Source organism: Xyrauchen texanus, chromosome 28, assembly GCF_025860055.1.
Source record: "Xyrauchen texanus isolate HMW12.3.18 chromosome 28, RBS_HiC_50CHRs, whole genome shotgun sequence".
Taxonomy (NCBI): domain Eukaryota; kingdom Metazoa; phylum Chordata; class Actinopteri; order Cypriniformes; family Catostomidae; genus Xyrauchen; species Xyrauchen texanus.
Window position 1 is genome coordinate 23,079,962 of NC_068303.1, and position 23,494 is coordinate 23,103,455.

General features: G+C 46.4%; 1 protein-coding gene across 1 annotated transcript; it reads left to right on the forward strand.

The window, feature by feature from the left end:
- Positions 1–233: 233 nt before the first annotated feature.
- LOC127622253 (uncharacterized) lies at positions 234–23,266 on the forward strand. Its single transcript, XM_052096287.1, has 6 exons — positions 234–365; positions 1,114–2,264; positions 9,113–9,286; positions 17,446–17,507; positions 22,226–22,320; positions 22,443–23,266. Exons 2-6 carry the CDS (start codon positions 1,895–1,897, stop codon positions 22,465–22,467), a joined length of 726 nt encoding a protein of 241 aa, XP_051952247.1. The 5' UTR covers positions 234–365; positions 1,114–1,894; the 3' UTR covers positions 22,468–23,266.
- The last annotated feature ends 228 nt before the right edge of the window (positions 23,267–23,494 follow it).

Consider the following 23,494-nt stretch of genomic DNA (forward strand, 5'->3'; position numbering starts at 1 on the left):
GGGTCTTGCTGCTCTGTGTGCTCCTAAGATAAAATTACTTTATTCTAGGCCTGGGAAATTTAACACGTTATTTTCTGTTATTTAATACTTGACCGTTTAATCTGTTAAAAATTAATACAATTAATCTATATGTTTTTTTGCTGAAAATTCACAAATGTTTTTCTCCACATCCTCTGGCTAAAATTGGCATATGTAAATTTCCAGGACTTACACGCTCGTCTCGACTGCACATCCTTCACAGAAACTGATTATGTGGACCAGTACATGCTTATTCATTATGAGTGACACATGTCCAAGGCATAATAAACCTGGAAGTGGATTTACTCTACGGAGAATGGAGACTTCATCTGCAAGCGGTGAGCCAGGTGTGGGAAAGATACTGGCAAGCTGCCATTTTTATTCACATGGCTTGAAAACAATCACCCACTGTCATCTGAACTATTGTCAAAAACAAAACCGAGCTAGAGTGACCCAGCTTGTGCGCAATAGAAACTAATAGCCAAAGAAAATAATAGTCTTGAGATTTCAGCATTCGATTTGTTTTATATCTGTATTTATAGTTATTATTATACGCTTAAGTTTATCTAGCCATTAAAGCTGGATTAAAATGAGAATCTGCCCATTTAAACTTCTAGGTTACGTATGTAACCTCCGTTCCCCAATGGAGGGAATGAGATGTTGTGTCGGAGAAGCGACACTAGGGGTCTCTCTTGAGTGGCGATATATACCTCTGTTCTATGAAAAAAGGCCAATGAGAAGTTGGCAGACGGTATTTGCATATCCCACCCCCGGACATACAGGCATTTAAGCGGGGCGAATATGGGAGTTCATTCAGGATTTTTCTGAGGAGCCGGAAATGGTCCGGCCACAAAAGTGGCTCAGCTCAGCGACGTGGCGAGGAAGACACAACGTCTCGTTCCCTCCATCGGGGAACGGAGGTTACATACGTAACCTAGACATTCCCCTTCTGTCGCTCTCTCCACGTTGTGTCGGAGAAGCGACACTAGGGGTCTGTGGCAGCGGGGCATGGTCAAGCGCCCGTCCGGGAGAGAAAAGCGGTAAGGGCGCTTACACCTGAGCTAAATTATGTCTAACACCTGTGTCTAATTGCAGTAAGCATGAGGAGAGCGGCATAAAAGAGCAGCAGCCACAGAGCCTCGGGGAAGAGAGTGCCTACACCCAGAGTAGCAACTAAAAGAACGTGTGTTGTACAATTGTGTATCGAACAGAAAGTGTGTAATTAAAGAATCTTACCTTGAAGCCGACGCTGGTTCCCGTGTCTTCCTTAGTGGAAAGCTTCACACTGGTGCCGAAACCCGGGAGTTAGCTGGAAAAAAAAAATTTCTGCAAATTATGGAACAGAGTCGCCCCATAGAGTCCTCCCAGCTGGCGGAAGTCCTCCAGTCCCTCGCTACTCTCCATCAGAGCCACCAACAGTCTCTGCTTGAGCTCCGACAGGACCAGGATCGTCGGTTCTTTGAGATAATGCGGGCTCAAGCAGAGGACCAGCTTGCTATCCGGAGCCTCCTCAGCCAGGAGGCCGCTCCAGACGCAGCCGCGACCCCGGACACCCACGCCACACTGCCCCCACCTGCGCTACAGAAGATGGGGCCGGCAGATGATCCGGAGGCGTTCCTGGACCTCTTTGAGCGCACGGCGGAAATTTGGGGTTGGCCGCGCGACCAGTGGGCAGCCCGCCTCGTCCCTCTCTTTTCCGGGGAAGCACAGCTCACGGCACAACAACTTCCGGCAACAAGCCTCCTGGCTTATACCGTCTTGAGGAGAGCCATCCTGCAACGGGTTGGTCGGAGCCCGGAAGAAAGTCGCCAGCTCTTCCGGGCCTTGAAACTGGATAAGTCCGACCGCCCGTTTGCGTTCGCCCAGCGGCTCCGTGATGCCTGTCGGAGGTGGCTGCTTGCGGGGGACCGTGACGTCGAGGAGCTCGTCGATCAGGTGGTACTGGAGCAGTTTGCCCCGGAGAACAGCGGAGTGGGTCCAGTGCCACCGCCCGGCGTCGCTGGAGGAAGCCGTACGACTCGCGGAGGACCACATGGCGCCGATTCCAAAGGCGGATGAGCCCTCTCTCTCTCTCTCCCCTTCCCCTGTGTCTTCCCCTGTTTTTCTCCCCTCTTCCCTCTCGCTCTGCTCTCTCCCCAGGGTCCGTTCCTGCCCCCCGCAGGCGCGGAGGATTCATGAGACCAACTTCCCGGCCTTGGGAGAACCCGCCTACCCCTTCCCCGTCCTTCAGCCACTCTCCTCCTCAGGTGGGGGCGCCTGCCAGCACGGGTGCGGCCGTGGCACCTGGGCCGGTCTGCTGGAGGTGTGGAGACCCGGACCACTTCCGGGATCAGTGTCCGCTGATGGAAATAGGGACGGTGGTGCGGGTCTCCGATGTCCCGCAGGCTGCCCCCGATCGGGCTGGAGCGTACCGTATTCCGGTAAGGATCCAGGGGGGTACATACCAAGCATTGTTGGATACCGGCTATAACCAGACCGGTATCCAACAGATCCCTTAGCACATGTTTTGAAATATCAGTAATAATAGTTTTGTTGATGCATTTACTCACCGGAGTGATGTGGTACAGCCTACTGGTGGGGCAGGGTCTTTGCGCAGCCATTACTGTTAGGCCGTTAGGCCCAATTCTGCAGTGATTAGTGAGATGAGACTGCAAATGCCTGATCATCTAACATCGATTATCATAAATGCCTTCGTATTGTGTCTGTTTGTATGTTCTACTCTGTAAAGCATATATAGATGGATACAATTAGAGAGGGGGAAAAATAAATACAGTATTCTGAAGCTGGCTAAATTTAAAATGTAGAACAGTTTAACATTTGAGAAGAAGAGAGAGTGAGGTAGAGGAAGTGGGATACAGGAAGACAGAAGGCAGAAAGACAGAAGAAAAGAGAATCCAGAACAGCAGCAGAATCTCTTTCAAAGATATTTATAGAATCAGTGCACTCATCTTAACTAGCACCTGACCACAAGGAGTCCCAATGGATACAAATTCTCTCTTAAACACACACACACTCTACGTTCACTCCTGCAGAATGCCCTGAAAGCAGGGCGGGCAGCCAGGTTTTATGGATCGTCAATGGCTTGTTTGCCAGAGTTGTATCTGCTATTACACACAGACACACATGCACTTAGTCACACTTCTGGCAGGTCACTGGGCATATGCTGCACTATGAGTTGATGCCAGTAACATCAAACAATGAGGAAATTGAGAACTGAAACTGAGGAAAGTCTTTTGATCATTTAAAAGTTCTGTCTATCCCTTTATTCTCCCGTACTTTTTGCATCTTTTCTTTTTTCTTTTGCTCTATTTATTGCTTTCTCTTTGTTGTTAGTTAAAAGTTATGGGGTCTTGCTGCTCTGTGTGCTCCTAAGATAAAATTACTTTATACTAGGCCTGGGAAATTTAACACGTTATTTTCTGTTATTTAATACTTGACCGTTTAATCTGTTAAAAATTAATACAATTAATCTATATGTTTTTTTGCTGAAAATTCACAAATGTTTTTCTCCACATCCTCTGGCTAAAATTGGCATATGTAAATTTCCAGGACTTACACGCTCGTCTCGACTGCACATCCTTCACAGAAACTGATTATGTGGACCAGTACATGCTTATTCATTATGCGTGACACATGTCCAAGGCATAATAAACCTGGAAGTGGATTTACTGTACGGAGAATGGAGTCTTCATTTCATTTCATTTCATTTCATTTATTTATTTATAAAGCACAAATAAACACAACAGAAGTTGACCACTGTGCTGTACAAATGAAGAAGTATAAAACAAACCACACACAATACAGTAACAGACAATAAAACACTAGGTTAGGGTTTAGCGAAAGTTATGAGTGAAATGCAAGAGTTAAAAGATAAGCCTGTAGCTTAGATTTAAAATCATGTACAGACGTTGCAGACCTCACAGATAAAGGAAGACTATTCCATATCCTAGGACCGGCCACTGAAAATGCACCATCACCTCGCAACTTCAATCTCGATCTGGGATATGACAGTATAATGCTGTCTGAGGATCGCAAGGCTCTTATTGACTTTTTTACATTTACAAGATCTGACAGATAGGATGGTGCCAGACCAGTCAAAGCCTTAAGAACTAGCAGCAAAATTTTAAATTCAACTCTATAACACACTGGCAACCAATTTAAAGACAATAATATCGGAGTAATGTGTTCTTGTCTACGAACCCCAGTTAAAAACCTGGCTGCGGCATTTTGGACCATCTGAAGCCGTGACATGGAGGATTGGGGTAATCCAATATATAGTGAATTACAGTAGTCCAAACGAGATAAAACAAAAGCATGTGTGACAGTTTTAAGATCATTAAAAGATAGAAAAGTTTTAACTTTGGACAGAAGTTTAAGATGGAAAAAACAAGACTTTACTACAGAATTTATTTGTTGGTCAAACTTGAGAGATGAATCAAAAAGAACTCCCAAATTTTTCACAGTGGGTTTGATATAAGAGTTTAAATAATCGTAGTCAGTAGTCGGGTTTGCTTTACCCACAGAGGGGCCAAAAACAATTGCTTCAGTCTTACTCTCATTTAAGTGCAAGAAATTCAAGGACATCCAAGATCGTACATCAGTTAAACAGGCAAGCAAAGTTTCTAGGCCTTGCTTGTCATTTCGTTTCAAAGGGAGACAGATTTGGATGTCATCTGCATAAAAATGAAAAGACACTACATGCTTCTTAAAAATTGAGCCCAGTGGTAGCATGTATAGTGAGAATAAAATGGGAGCCAGAATAGACCCTTGAGGAACACCACAGTTAACTCGTGCTACAGATGATACAGCGCGACCAATACCCACTGAAAATGTTCTATTGCTAAGGTAAGATCGGAACCAGCAAAGGGCAGTTCCTTGAATGCCCACACACTTTTCAAGACGCGATAAAAGAATGTCATGATCAACTGTATCAAATGCCGCACTCAAATCTAATAGCACCAAAATTGCTGAGTTCCCAGAGTCAACAAATAATAAAATATCATTTAAAACTCTTAGAAGTGCTGACTCAGTACAATGTTTTTCCTAAAACCAGATTGGAATTTTTCTGCAATATTGTTTGTTTCCAGAAAGCTTTGCAATTGCACAGATACAGCATTCTCTAAGATTTTTGCAATGAAAGGTAAATTTGAGATTGGCCTAAAATGTGATAAGATAGTTGTATCCAGACCTGGCTTTTTCAACAATGGTTTCACCATAGCATGTTTGCAAAAGGATGGAACAATCCCAGAAAGAATGCTCTTATTTATAATTGTTAGAATCCAATCCCCAACACAATCAAGTACCAATTAAAAAAATTGGGTCGGAACAATATCACATGCAGAGGTGGTAGGCTTCAGCTTAGCAACTGAATCCATTAAACCCAGCAATGAGTTTAAAAGCTTAGTGGGAATTAAAAAATCAACAGGGTCATCAGTACCAGGAATGATGGACTGTCTAATTGTATCTATTTTATCCTTAAAAAATATAAAAAAGTTTTCACACAAAGTTGAGGACTCCGCTAAACAAATTTTGCCATTTGGATTAAAAACAGAATTCAAGATATTAAATAAAGCCCTGGGACTATTTGTACTTTTACAAATTATCTCAGAAAAATAGTGAGATTTCGCAGCTTTCACTGCTTTTTGGTATGTCATTAAAGATTCCCGTAGAATGTCATAGGATACTTGAAGTTTATCCTTTTTCCACCTGCGTTCTGCCCTTCTGCAGGCTTTTCTCAAACTACGGGTATTGCTGTTTAGCCATGGTTCTACTTTGTTTTTATGTTTTCTGAGTTTCATAGGCTAATAATATCTAGAACACTAGTGCATAAATAATTAAACGTATTAAGAAGCTCGTCCACATTTAACGCATTAACAAGATAATCTGAGGAAAGCAAATCACAGGTCTCTTTGAATGCTACTGAAAAATTTTCCACCGAGGTTGCAGAAAAAAGGCCAACACGTGACCATTTTTCAGGTCTAATAATTTCAGTAGTGTGGCAAGAAATATCAGCAGTAAACATTATAGGCCTGTGATCCGAAAAACTCAAATCACCTATATGCACATCTGAAATAGAAAGGCCATGTGTCAACACCAGGTCTAAAATTTGACCCTGTGCATATGTTGGTTCTTTCATCCACTGGACAATATCACACGCCTCTATGAGACTAAGAAACTCTTTCACTAACACTGTGGAGTCACAACAAACATGAATATTAAAATCACCAACAATTAAAATTCTATCAAATTTAGGGGTAATATCCCCTAGAAATTCTGAGAACTCGGTGATAAAGTTTTTATTTGTTTTTGGTGGGCGATAAACCACTGCCACCACCAACGAGTTCATCGAGTCCAATGCAAAAATTTGAACTTCAAAACTTGTGAAAATGTCAATTTCTAAGATTCGGCAATAAAAACTGTCTCTAAAAACAGATGCCAGTCCTCCACCCCGGCCAGACAAATGGGGTGAATTAAAAAAATTATAATTAGGAGGGGTAAGTTCAGAGAAAGGACTATTATCTCCAACAGACAGCCAGGTCTCAGTCACAAATAAAAAATCTAAGTTGCCAGAGTTTATAAAGTCGTTAAAAATAAACGTCTTGTTTCCCAGCGATCTTGAATTTACTAAAGCCATTTTAATCGAAGATGCGTCACAGACCTGTTGCGAGACGATGTGCGGTGCCCGACAGAGTGGACGAAGATGATGATAATCCACCCCACCGCGCCGAAGACGCGGTGAGCGGCGACGGTGAGATGGCACTGACGAAACCGCTGACAAATGTAGAATCCATTGATAAGGAATTTCCAGAGAGCGCCTTGAGATGTAGAGGCCGCGATCCAACTCCGGCCACACAGCATCCAGACGAGGTTGACAGACCAATCGAGAGGAGGCCAGGCAAAATCTCAGCCTGGAGGTGGTGGTAGGCTGAAACTCGGACCAGTCGTATCCTTGATCGCGTAAAGCGATATAGTAGATCTAATATTAAGCAGCATTTGGCGATCGTATATTAACGATGTGGCCTCATTTTGACTTATTAAAGACGCGAAATGTATAAACACAAACAAACCAAGAAACAAACGAAAATAGCAGAGGAGCTGACGGCATGCCATGTCAATCGGCGCCATCAATCGGGAATTACTCTCTCTCGATTTGTTGAGTCTCTCAGTGTTCAACTTCATCTGCAAGCGGTGAGCCAGGTGTGGGAAAGATACTGGCAAGCTGCCATTTTTATTCACATGGCTTGAAAACAATCACCCACTGTCATCTGAACTATTGTCAAAAACAAACCGAGCTAGAGTGACCCAGCTTGTGCGCAATAGAAACTAATAGCCAAAGAAAATAATAGTCTTGAGATTTCAGCATTCGGTTTGTTTTATATCTGTATTTATAGTTATTATTATACGCTTAAGTTTATCTAGCCATTAAAGCTGGATTAAAATGAGAATCTGCCCATTTAAACTTCTAGGTTACGTATGTAACCTCCGTTCCCCAATGGAGGGAACGAGACGTTGTGTCGGAGAAGCGACACTAGGGGTCTCTCTTGAGTAGCGATATATACGTCTGTTCTATGAAAAAAGGCCAATGAGAAGTTGGCAGACGGTATTTGCATATCCCACCCCCGGACATACGGGCATTTAAGCGGGGCGAATATGGGAGTTCATTCAGGATTTTTCTGAGGAGCCGGAAATGGTCCGGCCACAAAAGTGGCTCAGCTCAGCGACGTGGCGAGGAAGACACAACGTCTCATTCCCTCCATCGGGGAACGGAGGTTACATACCTAACCTAGACATTCCCCTTCTGTCGCTCTCTCCACGTTGTGTCGGAGAAGCGACATTAGGGGTCTGTGGCAGTGGGGGCGTGGTCAAGCGCCCGTCCGGGAGAGAAAAGCGGTAAGGGCGCTTAAACCTGAGCTAAATTATGTCTAACACCTGTGCCTAATTGCAGTAAGCATGAGGAGAACGGCATAAAAGAGCAGCAGCCACAGAGCCTCGGGGAAGAGAGTGCCTACACCCAGAGTAGCAACTAAAAGAACGTGTGTTGTACAATTGTGTATCGAACAGAAAGTGTGTAATTAAAGAATCTTACCTTGAAGCCGACGCTGGTTCCCGTGTCTTCCTTAGTGGAAAGCTTCACACTGGTGCCGAAACCCGGGAGTTAGCTGGAAAAAAAATTTTTTTCTGCAAATTATGGAACAGAGTCGCCCCATAGAGTCCTCCCAGCTGGCGGAAGTCCTCCAGTCCCTCGCTACTCTCCATCAGAGCCACCAACAGTCTCTGCTTGAGCTCCGACAGGACCAGGATCGTCGGTTCTTTGAGATAATGCGGGCTCAAGCAGAGGACCGGCTTGCTATCCGGAGCCTCCTCAGCCAGGAGGCCGCTCCAGACGCAGCCGCGACCCCGGACACCCGCGCCACACTGCCCCCACCTGCGCTACAGAAGATGGGGCCGGCAGATGATCCGGAGGCGTTCCTGGACCTCTTTGAGCGCACGGCGGAAATTTGGGGTTGGCCGCGCGACCAGTGGGCAGCCCACCTCGTCCCTCTCTTGTCTGGGGAAGCACAGCTCGCGGCACAACAACTTCCGGCAACAAGCCTCCTGGCTTATACCGACTTGAGGAGAGCCATCCTGCAACGGGTTGGTCGGAGCCCGGAAGAAAGTCGCCAGCTCTTCCGGGCCTTGAAACTGGATAAGTCCGACCGCCCGTTTGCGTTCGCCCAGCGGCTCCGTGATGCCTGTCGGAGGTGGCTGCTTGCGGGGGACCGCGACGTCGAGGAGCTCGTCGATCAGGTGGTACTGGAGCAGTTTGCCCTGGAGAACAGCGGAGTGGGTCCAGTGTCACCGCCCAGCGTCGCTGGAGGAAGCCGTACGACTCGCGGAGGACCACATGGCGCCGATTCCAAGGGCGGATGAGCCCTCTCTCTCTCCCCTTCCCCTGTGTCTTCCCCTGTTTTTCTCCCCTCTTCCCTCTCGCTCTGCTCTCTCCCCAGGGTCCGTTCCTGCCCCCCGCAGGCGCGGAGGATTCATGAGACCAACTTCCCGGCCTTGGGAGAACCCACCTACCCCTTCCCCGTCCTTCAGCCGCTCTCCTCCTCAGGTGGGGGCGCCCACCAGCACGGGTGCGGCCGTGGCACCTGGGCCGGTCTGCTGGAGGTGCGGAGACCCGGACCACTTCCGGGATCAGTGTCCGCTGATGGAAATAGGGACGGTGGTGCGGGTCTCCGATGTCCCGCAGGCTGCCCCCGATCGGGCTGGAGCGTACCGTATTCCGGTAAGGATCCAGGGGGGTACATACCAAGCATTGTTGGATGCCGGCTGTAACCAGACCACCATCCACCAACGCTTGGTTCAACCCGGGGCTTTGGGCTCAGCTAAACGGGTGAGGGTGAGGTGTGTGCATGAGGATGTTCACAAGTATCCCATGGTGACTTTGGCGATCAAATTCCGGGGAGAAAAACATAGTGTGGAGGCAGCGGTTAGTTCCCGCCTCACCCATCCGCTAATTTTGGGAACTGATTGGCCGAATTTTAGAAATTTATTGGAGGGAGTTTGTGCGGATGGGTCCTGCATGAAAGTGAAGAGATGTGTGATGTGCGATGCTTTGGCAGGGGAGGCGGAGCCGGGGCCGTCCTCGGCTGCTCCGAATGACGAGGGAAGGGGCGAGGTTGTCGCCCCTCCTCTCAGGGAATTCCCGGAGGGGGACTTCCCCTTGGAGCAGTCGCGGGATGAAACCCTTAAGCACGCTTTTGACCAAGTGAGAGTAATCGATGGTCAACAACTCCGGCCGGGTGTCGCCGTTTCATATCCATATTTTTCGCTTATTAAAGATCGGTTGTACAGAGTGACGCAGGACGCTCAAACAAAGGAGGAAGTGACACAATTATTGATTCCACGGAGCTGCCGGGAAATGGTTTTCCAGGCGGCTCACTATAATCCTATGGCCGGTCACCTAGGGGAAAGAAAGACACTTCTCCGTCTAATAGCCCGTTTCTATTGGCCGGGCATTGGCGGCGACGTCCGCAGGTGGTGTGCGGCTCGTAAACCCACCTGCCACCCCAAAAGCGCCTTTGCGCCCCCTTCCATTGATCGAGGTTCCCTTCGAAAGAATTGGAATGGACCTCGTCGGGCCATTAGAACGGACGGCACGCGGACATCGCTTTGTGTTAGTCCTGATGGATTACGCAACGCGATATCCTGAAGCAGTGCCTTTGAGCAACATCTCAGCACGTAGTGTTGCAGGGGCACTCTTCAAAATAATCTCCCAGGTGGGGATTCCGAAAGAAATCCTCACAGACCAAGGCACTATTTTTATGTCACGAACACTTCGCGAACTTTACGAACTCTTGGGCATTAAGTCGATTCGCACTAGCGTCTACCATCCTCAGACAGATGGACTGGTGGAACGATTTAATAAGACGCTCAAAAATATGATTCGTAAATTCGTACACGAAGACGCTAGAAATTGGGATAAGTGGCTGGACCCTCTGTTATTCGCAGTACGAGAGGTCCCGCAAGCCTCCACGGGGTTCTCCCCATTTGAGCTGCTGTACGGGCGACGCCCACGCGGGGTCCTCGACGTCATCCGCGAAGCTTGGGAGGAGGGACCTTCTAATAGTAAAAACGAAATTCAATACATTCTTGATCTTAGAGCAAAACTCCACACACTGGGGAAATTAACACAGGAGAATTTGCTCTAGGCTCAAGAACGCCAACGCCGGCTGTATGACAGGGGTGCTCAGCTACGGGAATTCACATCGGGAGATAAAGTGCTTGTATTACTCCCAACATCGAGCTCTAAATTACTCGCCAAGTGGCAAGGACCCTTTGAGGTCACACGACGAGTAGGGGATCTCGATTATGAGGTTAAATGTACCGATAGAGGGGGCGCACGTCAAATATATCACCTCAACCTCCTGAAATTGTGGAGAGAAGAGGCGGCCTCTGTGACGTTGGCAACGGTAGTTCCGGAGAGGGCGGAGCTCAGACCGGAGGTAAACAAAGCCCGCAATCTCAACACCCCGGTTCCTTGTGGAGACCACCTCTCACCGCGCCAACTCGCAGAGGTTTCCGAATTACAAAAGGAGTTTGCAGACGTGTTTTCTCCTCTACCGGGCCGCACAAACATGATACATCACCATATCGAGACCGAGCCGGGCGTGGTGGTACGTTGCCGCCCCTATCGCTTGCCCGAACATAAAAAGAAAGTAGTTCGAGAAGAATTGGACGCGATGCTTGAGATGGGATTAATAGAAGAGTCCCACAGCGATTGGTCCAGCCCGGTCGTCCTTGTTCCCAAGAGCGATGGGTCTGTACGTTTCTGTGTGGATTATAGGAAAGTCAACGCGGTGTCTAAATTTGACGCGTACCCAATGCCCCGTGTTGATGAACTGCTCGATCGGTTAGGTACGGCTCGATTTTATTCGACCTTGGATCTAACGAAGGGTTATTGGCAGATCCCCTTGACACCAATATCATGTGAAAAAACGGCCTTCACCATGCCGTTCGGATTACACCAATTCGTGACACTTCCTTTCGGTTTGTTCGGGGCACCAGCCACGTTTCAGCGTCTCATGGATAGGATCCTCAGACCGCATACTGCTTACGCCGCTGCCTATCTAGACGATATCATCATTTATAGCAATGATTGGCAGTGGCACATGCAACATCTGAGGGCTGTCCTGAGATTGCTGCAGCGGGCGGGGCTCACGGCAAACCCGAAAAAGTGCGCGTGCCGTGTGGAGGTACGGTATCTGGGGTTCCACTTGGGTCATGGCCAGGTGCGTCCCCAAATTGACAAGACCGCGGTGATTGCGACTTGCCCTAGACCCAAGACCAAAAAGGGGGTGAGGCAGTTCCTGGGGCTGGCTGGCTATTACAGAAGATTTGTGCCTAATTATTCGGATGTCACCAGCCCGCTGACTGACCTCACTAAAAAGGGGGCTCCAGATCCGGTCCAATGGTCAGAGCAGTGCCAACAGGCGTTTACACAGATTAAAGCTGCACTTTGTGGGGGGCCGCTTTTGCATGCACCTGACTTCTCTCTCCCTTTTGTATTGCAGATGGACGCTTCAGACAGAGGGCTGGGGGCCATACTCTCGCAGGTGGTGGAGGGGGAGGAGCACCCGGTGCTGTACATCAGCCGGAAGCTCTCCTTGAGGGAGACCAAGTACAGCACCGTGGAGAAGGAGTGTCTGGCCATCAAGTGGGCGGTCCTCACACTCCGTTACTACCTGCTGGGGCGGGCCTTCACCCTCTGCTCGGACCATGCCCCACTCCAGTGGCTTCACCGCATGAAGGATACTAACGCCCGGATCACCCGTTGGTATCTGGCACTCCAGCCTTTTAAATTCAAGGTGATCCACAGACCGGGGGTGCAGATGGCTGCCGCTGACTTCCTCTCCAGAAATGGGGGGGAGTGGTAGGCAGGCCGGATGACGCCCCGGCCTGAGTCGGCGGTGGGGGTATGTGGCAGCGGGGGCGTGGTCAAGCGCCCGTCCGGGAGAGAAAAGCGGTAAGGGCGCTTACACCTGAGCTAAATTATGTCTAACACCTGTGTCTAATTGCAGTAAGCATGAGGAGAGCGGCATAAAAGAGCAGCAGCCACAGAGCCTCGGGGAAGAGAGTGCCTACACCCAGAGTAGCAACTAAAAGAACGTGTGTTGTACAATTGTGTATCGAACAGAAAGTGTGTAATTAAAGAATCTTACCTTGAAGCCGACGCTGGTTCCCGTGTCTTCCTTAGTGGAAAGCTTCACAGGGTCCCACTTCAATCATGCCATGTGCTGAGCCGTGTACGTGAAATGCTGATACAGGAGCGGGCAGGTATTCTTAAGTGCAAAGGCGACCAGCTGTATCAGGCTGCACGTACCCTTCCCCAATGCCCCATTAAAGTCATCAGAATCCTTCTGGTTACCCTAGTGAGGGGAACAGGGTGATGCTTGCCAACCTGGGAACGGGCCAAGCCTGGCTGGGCCTCTTTTCTCTCTATGTTTCTCGCATAGAGCTACTACAGCCGGGGCCCTTACATGCATTAAGGGAAGAGGGTCTTACCCCGTTTCCTATTCTTTCAGGGGGAGAAGACCCTGTGGAGACCACACCTACCCTGCAGGGGAGGCAAAGAGTGGCGAATACATCACATGGCCGCTTGGGTCCTATGTGGGAAAGTTGGCGCGGTGGTAGATCCAGCCTCGTGGAGGGGGGAAGCTACAGCACGGCGACCGAGGCAGCTGGAACTGCCTAAGAGAGACACGGGGGTCTGCTCGTGAGGGGACAGTACCGCGGAATTACACACAGGGGGAGACCGAACATGAGGCCTTACACAGCAACGAAAGGGCTGGGTCTGCCCCCTCCCGGGGAAGCGCTTGCAGGTTCACTACCTGATCTCTGAAGGGTGTGGTAGGAACCTTGGGCACGTAGCCCGGTCGTGGTCTTAGGATGTGTCTGCCGGACCGAACTCCAGGCAAGTGTCACTGACAGAGAACGCTTGCAGGTCCCCGACCCTCTCGATGGAGGCGAGCGCGATCAGCAGGGCCGTTTTGAGAGAAAGGGCCCTGAGTCCAGCTGAATCTAGCAGCTCGAAGGGGGGTCTCTGGAGGCCTGTGAGGATGACCGAGAGATCCCAGGAGGGGAACAGGCTTGGCCAGGAGGGAGTTTCCTTTTAGGAACCTGATAATTAAGTCGTGCATACCTAGAGACTTGCCATCTATCGTGTCGTGGTGAGCCGCAATAGCGGCGACATACACCTTGAGGGTGGAGGGGGATAGCCTCCTCTCCAGCCTCTCCTGTAGGGACACGAGCACTGACCTAACCGCGCACCTCTGTGGGTCTTCAGCCCGGGAAGAACACCAATTTTCGAATAGGCGCCACTTTAGGGCGTAAAGATGCCTGGTAGAGGGGGCTCTGGCTTGGTTGATAGTATCTACGACGGTCGATGGTAGACCGGCTAGATCTCCCACATCCCGTCCAAGGGCCAGACGTGGAGGTTCCAGAGGTCTGGGTGCGGGTGCGGGTGCCAAAGCGTGCCCCGTCCCTGAGAAAGAAGGTCCTTCCTCAGGGGGATTCGCCAAGGAGGGGCTGTCGCGAGAAGCGTGAGGTCCGAGAACCAAGTCCGAGTGGGTCACCAAGGTGACTTGCTCCTCGTCCTCCCTGACCTTGCACAGCACCTGTGCAAGAAGGCTCACTGGGGGAAATGCGTACTTGCGCAGCCCCGTGGGCCAGCTGTCTGCCAAAGTGTCTGCCCCGAGGGGAGCCTCTGTCCGGGCATACCAGAGCGGGCAGTGGGAGGTTTCTTGGGAGGAAAACAGGTCTACCTGGGCCTTGCCGAACCGGTCCCAGATCAGCTGGAGCGACTAGGGGTGAAGCCTCCACTCCCCGCTGGGCAAGCGTTGTCGTGACAGCGCGTCCGCAATCACATTGAGGTTGCCGGGGATATGAGTGGCTCCAAAGGAGGAGACGACCGGTGAGCTGTGACATGTGGTGGGAGCGTACTCCGCCTTGGCAATTTATGTAGGCTACCACTGTGGTGTTGTCTGACCTGACTAGGACATGTTTGTCTCAAATTAACGGGAGAAACTTCCTCAGGGCAAAGAAAACATCCAGCAACTCTAGGCAGTTGATGTGCCAACGCAGCGGGGCCTGGTTCCAACGGCCTGCGGCTGCGTGCCCATTGCACTTGGCACCCTAACCCAGTTTGGAGGCGTCGGTTGTGACCAGGACGCGTCGGGACACCTGCTGCAAGGGTACTCCTGCCCGTAGAAAGCAGAGGTCTGTCCAGGGTTTGAAGGTTTGGTGGCAGGCGGTGGGGATTCTCACACAGTGCATGCTGCGGCGCCATGCTCGTCTCGGGACTCGAGTCTGAGGCCAGTGCTGAGGTGGTCTCATATGCATCAACCCCAGCGGCGCGGCCGCCACGGAGGATGCCATATGCCCCAGGAGCCTTTGGAAACGTTAAAGGGACCTCAGTGCCTGGCTTGAAGGAAGCGAGGCATTTCAGCACCGACTGTGCACGCTCGTTGGAGAGACATGCTGACATTGAGACTGAATCTAACTCCATGCTGAGAAAAGAGATTCTCTGAACCGGGGCGAGCTTGCTCTTTTCCCAGTTGACCTGAAGCCCCAAATGGCTGAGGTGCCTAAGCACCTGGTCTCTGTGCGCGCATAGTAACTCTCGCGAGGGGGCCAGGATGAGCCAATCGTCGAGGTAATTGAGTATGTGTATGCCGGCTTCTTGGAGAGGGGCAAGAGCTGCCTCTGCGACTTTCGTGAAGATGTGAGGGGACAGAGACAGGCTGAAGGTGCAGATTTTGAAGTGCCTTGGCCCGGTGGACTTGCAGCAGGGGGCCATGGCGTGCAGGGGGGAGCGGTCTGGGACCGTTCTACCACTGAGAGTAGCAAGAGCGGAGGAGCGAGGAAGCTGGGCTTGCTCAGCTCGTCATGCATGTCCGGGAAGGAACTGGAGGGGGCGGCTGTGAGTGGCGCACATACCCGCGGAACCAATTAAGCCCGGGGAAGCATAGTGGACCTCCGTGCGTCAGGCACAGACTGGGCGGCAGACCCGAAGGTGGCAGCCCAGGCAAGTTATCCACGTCAGACACCGCTGTTATGCTCTCCGATGCAGTGGTGATGTCGTAATCCAATGCCGGGGAGCTCGAGGGACCGGATGGTAGGCCGTTAAGCAGACCGCACTAATCCCGAGCTCGGGGGAAGCAGGCAAGTGTGCCGGGGAGGCGGGAGGTTTTGAGGGGATTTACCCGGCAAAAGCATCCCGTTATTCTCCCCAGATCGTCTTTCATCGCCCGCGGCGCCTGCCCCAATCCCGTAGGAAGGAGGCGAGGTGCGGGGGGCGGCTGAAGTGGCTTCCTCTCACTACAAGAGAAAGCAGAGATCACAACGCTGCCGCGGTTATGTTCTCACACTGAAAACATAACCCATTGGAGAGAATGCTCATCCCGAGCTCGGACGGAAACAAGTAAGGCGTGCCGGGGAGGTGGGGGGATTCGTGGGTGTTCCCCCGGCGAAATGGAGCCCGTCATTGTCCCCAGAACGTCTTCATCACCCGCGGCTGAAGTGGCTTTCTCTCACTACAAGTAAAAGCCTACGACCGCAATGCTGTCATGGCTATGTTCTCGTACTGAAAACATAGACCATTCATAAAAACGCTGCCTGCGTGTGATCGCAACTCAGGTACGCAAGGCAGTTTTTATGACTGTCAGAGGTGGGGAGAAATCAACCGCATCCGGAAACTACACAGGGGCGGAAAAATCTTTTAAAAGTCTTTAAAAAGATGCGTCCTGAGAAGGACGTTCAACGCCGCTGTGTTTTGCTCTTTTTAGAGCGAAATTACTCTTTTAGAATAACTCTTTCGAGTTGTCTGCGCTGTCGAAGCGCCCAGGGGCAACAAATGCACAGCCGTGCAAGGAAGGAGAAAGCCGCTGTTATGCGCAATCAGATCCAACAGCATGCAGAGCGTCAGAGGATTAAACAGGAACTGGTGTGTGACTCGCAGCAGACTGCATGCACGACCATCGGCTTTTCTGAATGAACTCCCGTATTCGCCCCGCTTAAATGCCCGTATGTCTGGGGGCGGGATATGCAAATACTGTCTGCCAACTTCTCATTGGCCTTTTTTCATAGAACAGAGGTATATATCTGCGCTCAAGAGAGACCCCTAGTGTCGCTTCTCCGACACAACGTGGAGAGAGCGACAGAAGGGGAACTATAATTTTGTCAGCTGGAAAACAGCTGAAGATTTTGCCCAACTTTTATGGCACGTAACATATCTTTTATCAAAGATTTATACCTGTAGAAATGTGTTTAATTAAAAAAATTATATTTTAACATGTACGGTACATATTTATATAATTCAAATAAATGATGACTAACCAATTTATTGCAAGATCTTTGAGACAAAGTATAAAGTATATATATTTATGATTATATTTTAATGTTTGTTTTATTTTACCATGTACATCACAGAAAACTGTTAAATAGATTTACATTTTAAATTTACAATTTAAATTAAATCTTTTTAATAATTCTTTCATTTATTAACTGATTTTTCTGGGTCAACTTACGCTGAATGTACCAAATCATACTGCACACCTCACCTCTTTTCCCTAATTGATAAAGATCATAGGATGTCAGGTGGCATTCAGTATGAATGTGATTAATGTTTCTATGTGTGTGAATTTAATATATATCTTTTTTATTACAAATTGTATTTTCAGCATATTAGTTTCAGCAAAAAGTATTAAAAATACTTTTTACAATAAGTATTTCTAATAATTTACATTTATTTACAAGCACTCAAGCTACCATGAACTCCACAAGTTTGAGCAAAACCTGACAATCCATGTTATCCCAGCATGCATTTCTGAATATTATTGCATAACAGTGAATTCATGAATTCTTGCTTTGCCTTTTTCATCACAGCAGTGGAAGATTGTCTGGAAGCTATGATGGACAATCAGCCCCACCTTACCCCTTCCCTGCAGGTATGAATATTGCACAGGACACTTCAGGCCTTCAGAACCAGTTTATTTTCTGCCTGCCAACAGAGCTGTTGGTGTCTTAGACCACATTCACCCCAACTCAAGATTACTGGTGTGGTGCTTAAAGGTGCTGTAAGGGATTTCAGCCATTCTACTTCCACAAGACTGAGCCTTTGCATTAGCCAGGCCTTCTTTCCAAAAAAAAAAAAAAAAATCCAAAGTTACCAAAATTAGCTTTATTGAGAGCAGAAACCGTTTTTAAAAACAACAGTAGTAAAATAGCACCCTCAACTGACAGCTGTTATGAACAACATGGCTTAAAAATGCATTATGCCTCAATAATTGCAACTACAATAATGAGAACATGCAAAATAATTGACAGGCAGAAAGCATTATTGTCCACAGACACATTTTTCTTTGCTGTTTAGTAGGACATTTTTTTGTATACCTTTCCATGAAAAAAAAAAAAATCGCTTACAGCACCTTAAGTAAATTTAGTTAAATGTATGTTTTAAAAAACCTCATCACCTTTGGTTTTATGTCAGTAATAACCTATTCAATATCAATTTTATGTATGTGATTTAAAGGTTAAGTTCACAACTATCATTTTAATCATCGCTCAGACTAATGGGAAATTAAATATACTTGCTAACGGAACATTTAGAATTGTATTTTGAGAGTGTGGGAAAGGAAACCTCTTAATGTTATTGTGTATGTGTTTAAGTCTGTTTTTGAGGAATGTTTCCTTGTGGATTTTCCAAAAGTCTTGTAGGGAATAGTGAGAAAATATTGAATTTGGAACCATCTTAATCAGAGCATCAAACACATTTTGGACCGCCAATGAAAATAATAAAAATTAACAGTTTCTGTTCACACAAACACTGCCACACACAGTCAGACAGCCACATACAGCCAGATTTTTTTTTAAATCACAGTACTCTGTCTATGTGAGTGTGGGTTGGGGTGAGGTTGATGTCAGTGTTTCGGATACAGAGAGCAGAAATGCATACAAAGCGTTCATTCAACATTCTCAACTCTCTCATCATCACTACACACACACACATATATCCCATAAAAATGTGGAGTGCTATAGTTCCAGCAACTGAACATAAAAATGCACTGCAAGCATTTCCACTGCAGTTCAGCACACAACATTATTGCAGGCAGAGGTTAACAAGGACACACACACACACACACACACACACACACACACATAGAAAAATGAGCTTGTCAGACAGTCTGCTGTGGCCTTGTTAACCTCTGCATGTAGTAATGATTTGGGCATACTCAAGAGGCTGAAACAGCTATTGTCACTGTGAGCTTTTAGTGATTGTCAGAATTGGCGTATGTGTGTTTGTGAGTTTGCACCTAAAGAAAAAAGTGCCATATGCATGAATATGCAGCAAAAAAAAGAAAACGCTGTGCCTTCAGAGCAAATTTGAACAGGCAATTGAATGCATTATTCAATTAAATAAGCTCATATGACAGGAGGTGTTTTTGGAAATTGACATGCAATTAGTGTGTTATAAAATATCAGGCCCTTTTAGATGTAGTAACATGCTCATTTTGTTTCTTGACCAAGTAAGTCTATAATGGCCAATAATGATTGGCTGATGGCACCAAATAAACATGCAAATTACCAAGCCCTTCACTAGTAGTGACTATAATGTGCTGTGATGTAAATGGCATCAGACATGAAAAAACAAGTCTTATTTCATGTTTGCAAGAGCCCTCTCGAAACACGACAGTGGTAAAACATCTTTAGAATTGTTTTATTTTTCAGTTGTTGTCAATGGAGAAAGATGGTTCCCCTTCTGTCACTTATTCGACGTTGCATCGATGTAGTGATGATAGGGATCGCTTTTGGGAGCCCCAAACACCTCCAATCTTTGAGAAAAGGCTAATGAGAATTGGCGAGTGTAATTTGCATGCCACTCCCCCGGACATACGAGTATGAAAGGAACTGGAATACAGCCACTCATTCAGATTTTTTCTTCGGAGCCAAGCGGTTGTGTGTCAGCAAGCATAATACCACTGCCGCTCCTTTCACCTCTAAACAAAGAAGTGTATGCTGTTGGATATATGCTGCATTCCAGCGGCTTTCCCTCCTTCTGCACGATCAGTGCAGATTACGTCCCTATGTGCTTCAACAGCGCTAAGAGAGTATATATTCCTGACAAAAGAGTATATTTTCTCTATTAGAGCAAAACACATTGACGTGAACGTCTTTTTAAAGACGTGTCTTTTTAAAGATGCCTTTCCGTCTTTGTGTAGTTCCTGGATGCGGTCGTTATACCTCGCCCGCAGACCTCCCATTCCCCATCATGCTCGTTTGCCCCCATTAAGCTCCAAGATGACACCAGCATGCCTCACGGCCAGCTAAATGTTTCTTTCGGAGCCCACGAGCAGGATGATTGGTTCCTGGGTTCGGGCGCCATTCAGAGCCGCACCACCACCCGGTTCCTTTTTTTCATATTTTGAAAAATATCTTGGCTGACGCTTCACAAAATATATGTGAAGCGTCAGCTATAGATTTTTTTTTTTTATTGCAGAACTTATATATACATACATACATAATCGATCAGGGAAATTAAGCATGTTTGTCATTTACAATGAACAATCATAACAACAGAAAACAATATTATGGATTTGCAGACATCAAAATATGAAGTTATATACACAGAAAAAAGAAAAGGATAAGGTTAAATCATATCATTTATGAAACTTGCTCATTTTGTGGTTTTGTTGAAGAAACAGCTCCCAATTTATTTTGTGATTGTAGTATAACCAATAAATCTTGGATTGACTTACGTTCTTATGTTTTTAGCCCCACAAATAGCTATAGTTTACACGATATGGCTATGACCTAACGCCACATCAAAACATGTCAAGAGTAATCGAGCACACGCTTCAATCTACGATAAACCAATGGTAAGCAGGACCAGCCCACATAATTATCATACAAGAGACAGAAATGTAAGAATAAATCTAAAAATAAATACATGTGGAAATATTTAAATATGGAAATACATGTCGGAATAAATAAATATAAAAATAAATTAATGCATAAATAAATAATAATAAAAAACAAAACAAATGAAAGAATAAATAAAGGAATAAAGTCTACAAAAATGTATTCAGGAATAACTTTCATTAAAAACTGTATTTGTTTTATCAAGACATATTTATTTTATTATTATTACATTTATTTATTTATGTATTTAATTATTATTTTTGCAGGTTTTGTCCTCCATAGTGCAAGGACACACACACACACACACTTTTGACCTGGCACCACATTAACTAGGACTGAAGTTGTCACAAGCTCCCACATACGCCAAGGCTTTGAATGTATGTTAGCAGCTTAGCGCCTGTGTTGTTGCTTTGAGACGGCAGAAAGCCTACATACCAGCATATTCATTAGAACCCTCAAAACATCTCTCTCTCTCTCTCTCTCTCTCTCTCTCTCTCTCTCTCTGCTAAGCACTGACAAAACACTCTGTGTTCTCAATCACTGTTTTATACAACATCCACATAGAACCTTCACAATCAATCTGTCTAGCACATACTAGTGAACTGCAGCACTCTCTGCTACCCTCACAACTTGATGTTTCACCTCACACAGAGAGAACCTGCACATCAATATCTCAGTGAAACCTGGTATTAACACCAGATTTGGGAGAACATTCTCAAGTGGTCAGTGCTAACTATAGAAACGTTTTGTGATGGGATCATTTAGTGGTAGTTAAAAATCCATGTGGCCACATGGTGCTGATCTAGATTTTCACAAGCAACACCTAGCTGGTGAATCTGGTTAACCAGCATTGTCTTTATTATAAAGCTGGTTAAGCTAATATAAAAGCCTTGTAGGGTCACCATCACACCAGCATTCCTTGCTGGGGGACCAGCACCCAAAACAAAACATAAGCTGGTCTTTTCAGCATGGACACTAAAAACGTTTGCTACGTTTATGCCTTTCATCCACAATAGAATGCTGTTGTCCTCCAGTGGAAACAGAGCATTTCAAAAACACTCTCCATCAACGCATACTTTGGTAAAGGATTATGTCAGAAAGCTGAAAGTGTGGATGTGGCCTAAAATTCTGGTATATTTGAGAGCAATAGCTTACTCATTTTCTAAACTTCAACATGTAATAATGCTGCAGTACCAGAGAACCCCCACTTTTACATAATTCAATCATAAGTGGTCAAAGGAGATACATTTTAGGCCAATTACACCTAGTAACATAAGTTTCAAATGTGTCTCCTTTGATAAGACCACTTGTGTGTGATCAGATTTTGATAATATGGACAAAAGTAAAAAATATTGCTGTCAGTCCATTACAATGTTTAATCGTGGTTACTTTTTTTGCTTTAATTTTTGGGAGGTAATCACTATTAATGGCATATTTTGAAAGTTATGAAATTTGACTCTAAATGTACTTCTTTTCCTGTCAAAATGCATTTATTTCCTTCTTATGAAAGAAAAACAATATGTAACTATATATTTCTATATTAACATTTTCCAAACAAAGCCTTCCACAATATAAAAGATAGAAATGCACTAAAATAGCACCAATTCAAGTAACATTAAACGCTTCCCATAGTCTAAGCGCTTGGAGACAAATACGTAAGTTAAGTCTTGCGGTGCTTGTGTTATTTAAAATGCACCTTACAAAGGCTGTAAAATACTTAATTTCTCATTTCACATGTTCCATCTAGGCTTTCTTCAACATGATGCTCCAAAATGCAACAGAAGACATTGATGATAAAGATGGCATCCGATTTCGCACTGATGGCAACTTCTTCAATTTAAGGTGACTTCAGGCCCACACCAAGACCTTAAAAAAAATGATTAGAGAACTTCTCTTTGCAGATGATGCTGCCCTAGTTGCCCACACAGAAGTTGCCTTACAGCGTGTAACATCCTTCTTTGCAGAAGCTTGCCAGCTCTTTGGTCTTGAGGTCAGCCTAAAGAAAACTGAGGTACTTCACCAGCCAGCATCTAAGGAAGGGTACCGGCCACCAAGCAACTTCATTGACCAGACAGAGCTGAAAGTAGTTCACCAGTTCATCTGCCTAGGTTGTGTGATCTCCTCTGATGCCAAGATCGACAAAGAAATAGACAACAGACTGGCCAAGGCAAACAGTACCTTCGGCAAACAAGTGTGGTACAATGCCCGTCTCAATAGATTTATGAAGATCAGCGTCTACAGAGCTGTCTTACCGACCACCCTCCTATATGGTGAGAATCCTGGGTCACCTACAGCCGCCACCTCCTGCTGCTGACCGTGAAAGATGGTGATGTACAGTCCACCGGGGCACTGCTACTTATGAACAAAACAGATGGGCCAGCTTGCAGGAAAAAAGATGGTGAAGACAAGGCCGTGAACCATCAGCAGCACCCACCACACCACAGACATTCCCCTGCAGTTTCTGTAGATGGACGTGCTTGCCACGTATTGGCAGAGGTGTACAAAGTATACAACTTCATTACTTGAGTGAAAGTACAGATACTGTTGGTAAAATATTACTCCATTACAAGACAGATTTTTACTTAAGTAAAAGTACAGATGTACTTGGTTTTAAAAGTACTTAAGTATCAAAAGTAAATTTCCTTTTTATGTCTTTATTGTTTTTATTATTGTTGCATAGTTGTATGTAATACTTACAATACCTTATGCCTCTGATGCAACCTACTGAATACACTGACTAGCATGTAGTATCTGTGGAATAAAGAGCTTTTAGAATGTTACAAAACCTATAGAAATTAAACAACTGAATTGACAAAAAAAGAGAGCCATAATCATCTTCATTTTTTTTTTATTTAACACTCCTACCCACCACTACAAAAGAAGCATGGTAGTGTTCTCACACAGCTCTGGCAATGTGCACACATCTATATGTAAACATTCATCCACATCAAACGGACAATGAAATTGCTGTAAATACAGACATGACCACGCTATTTGGCTGTAAGTCCAGGACTAG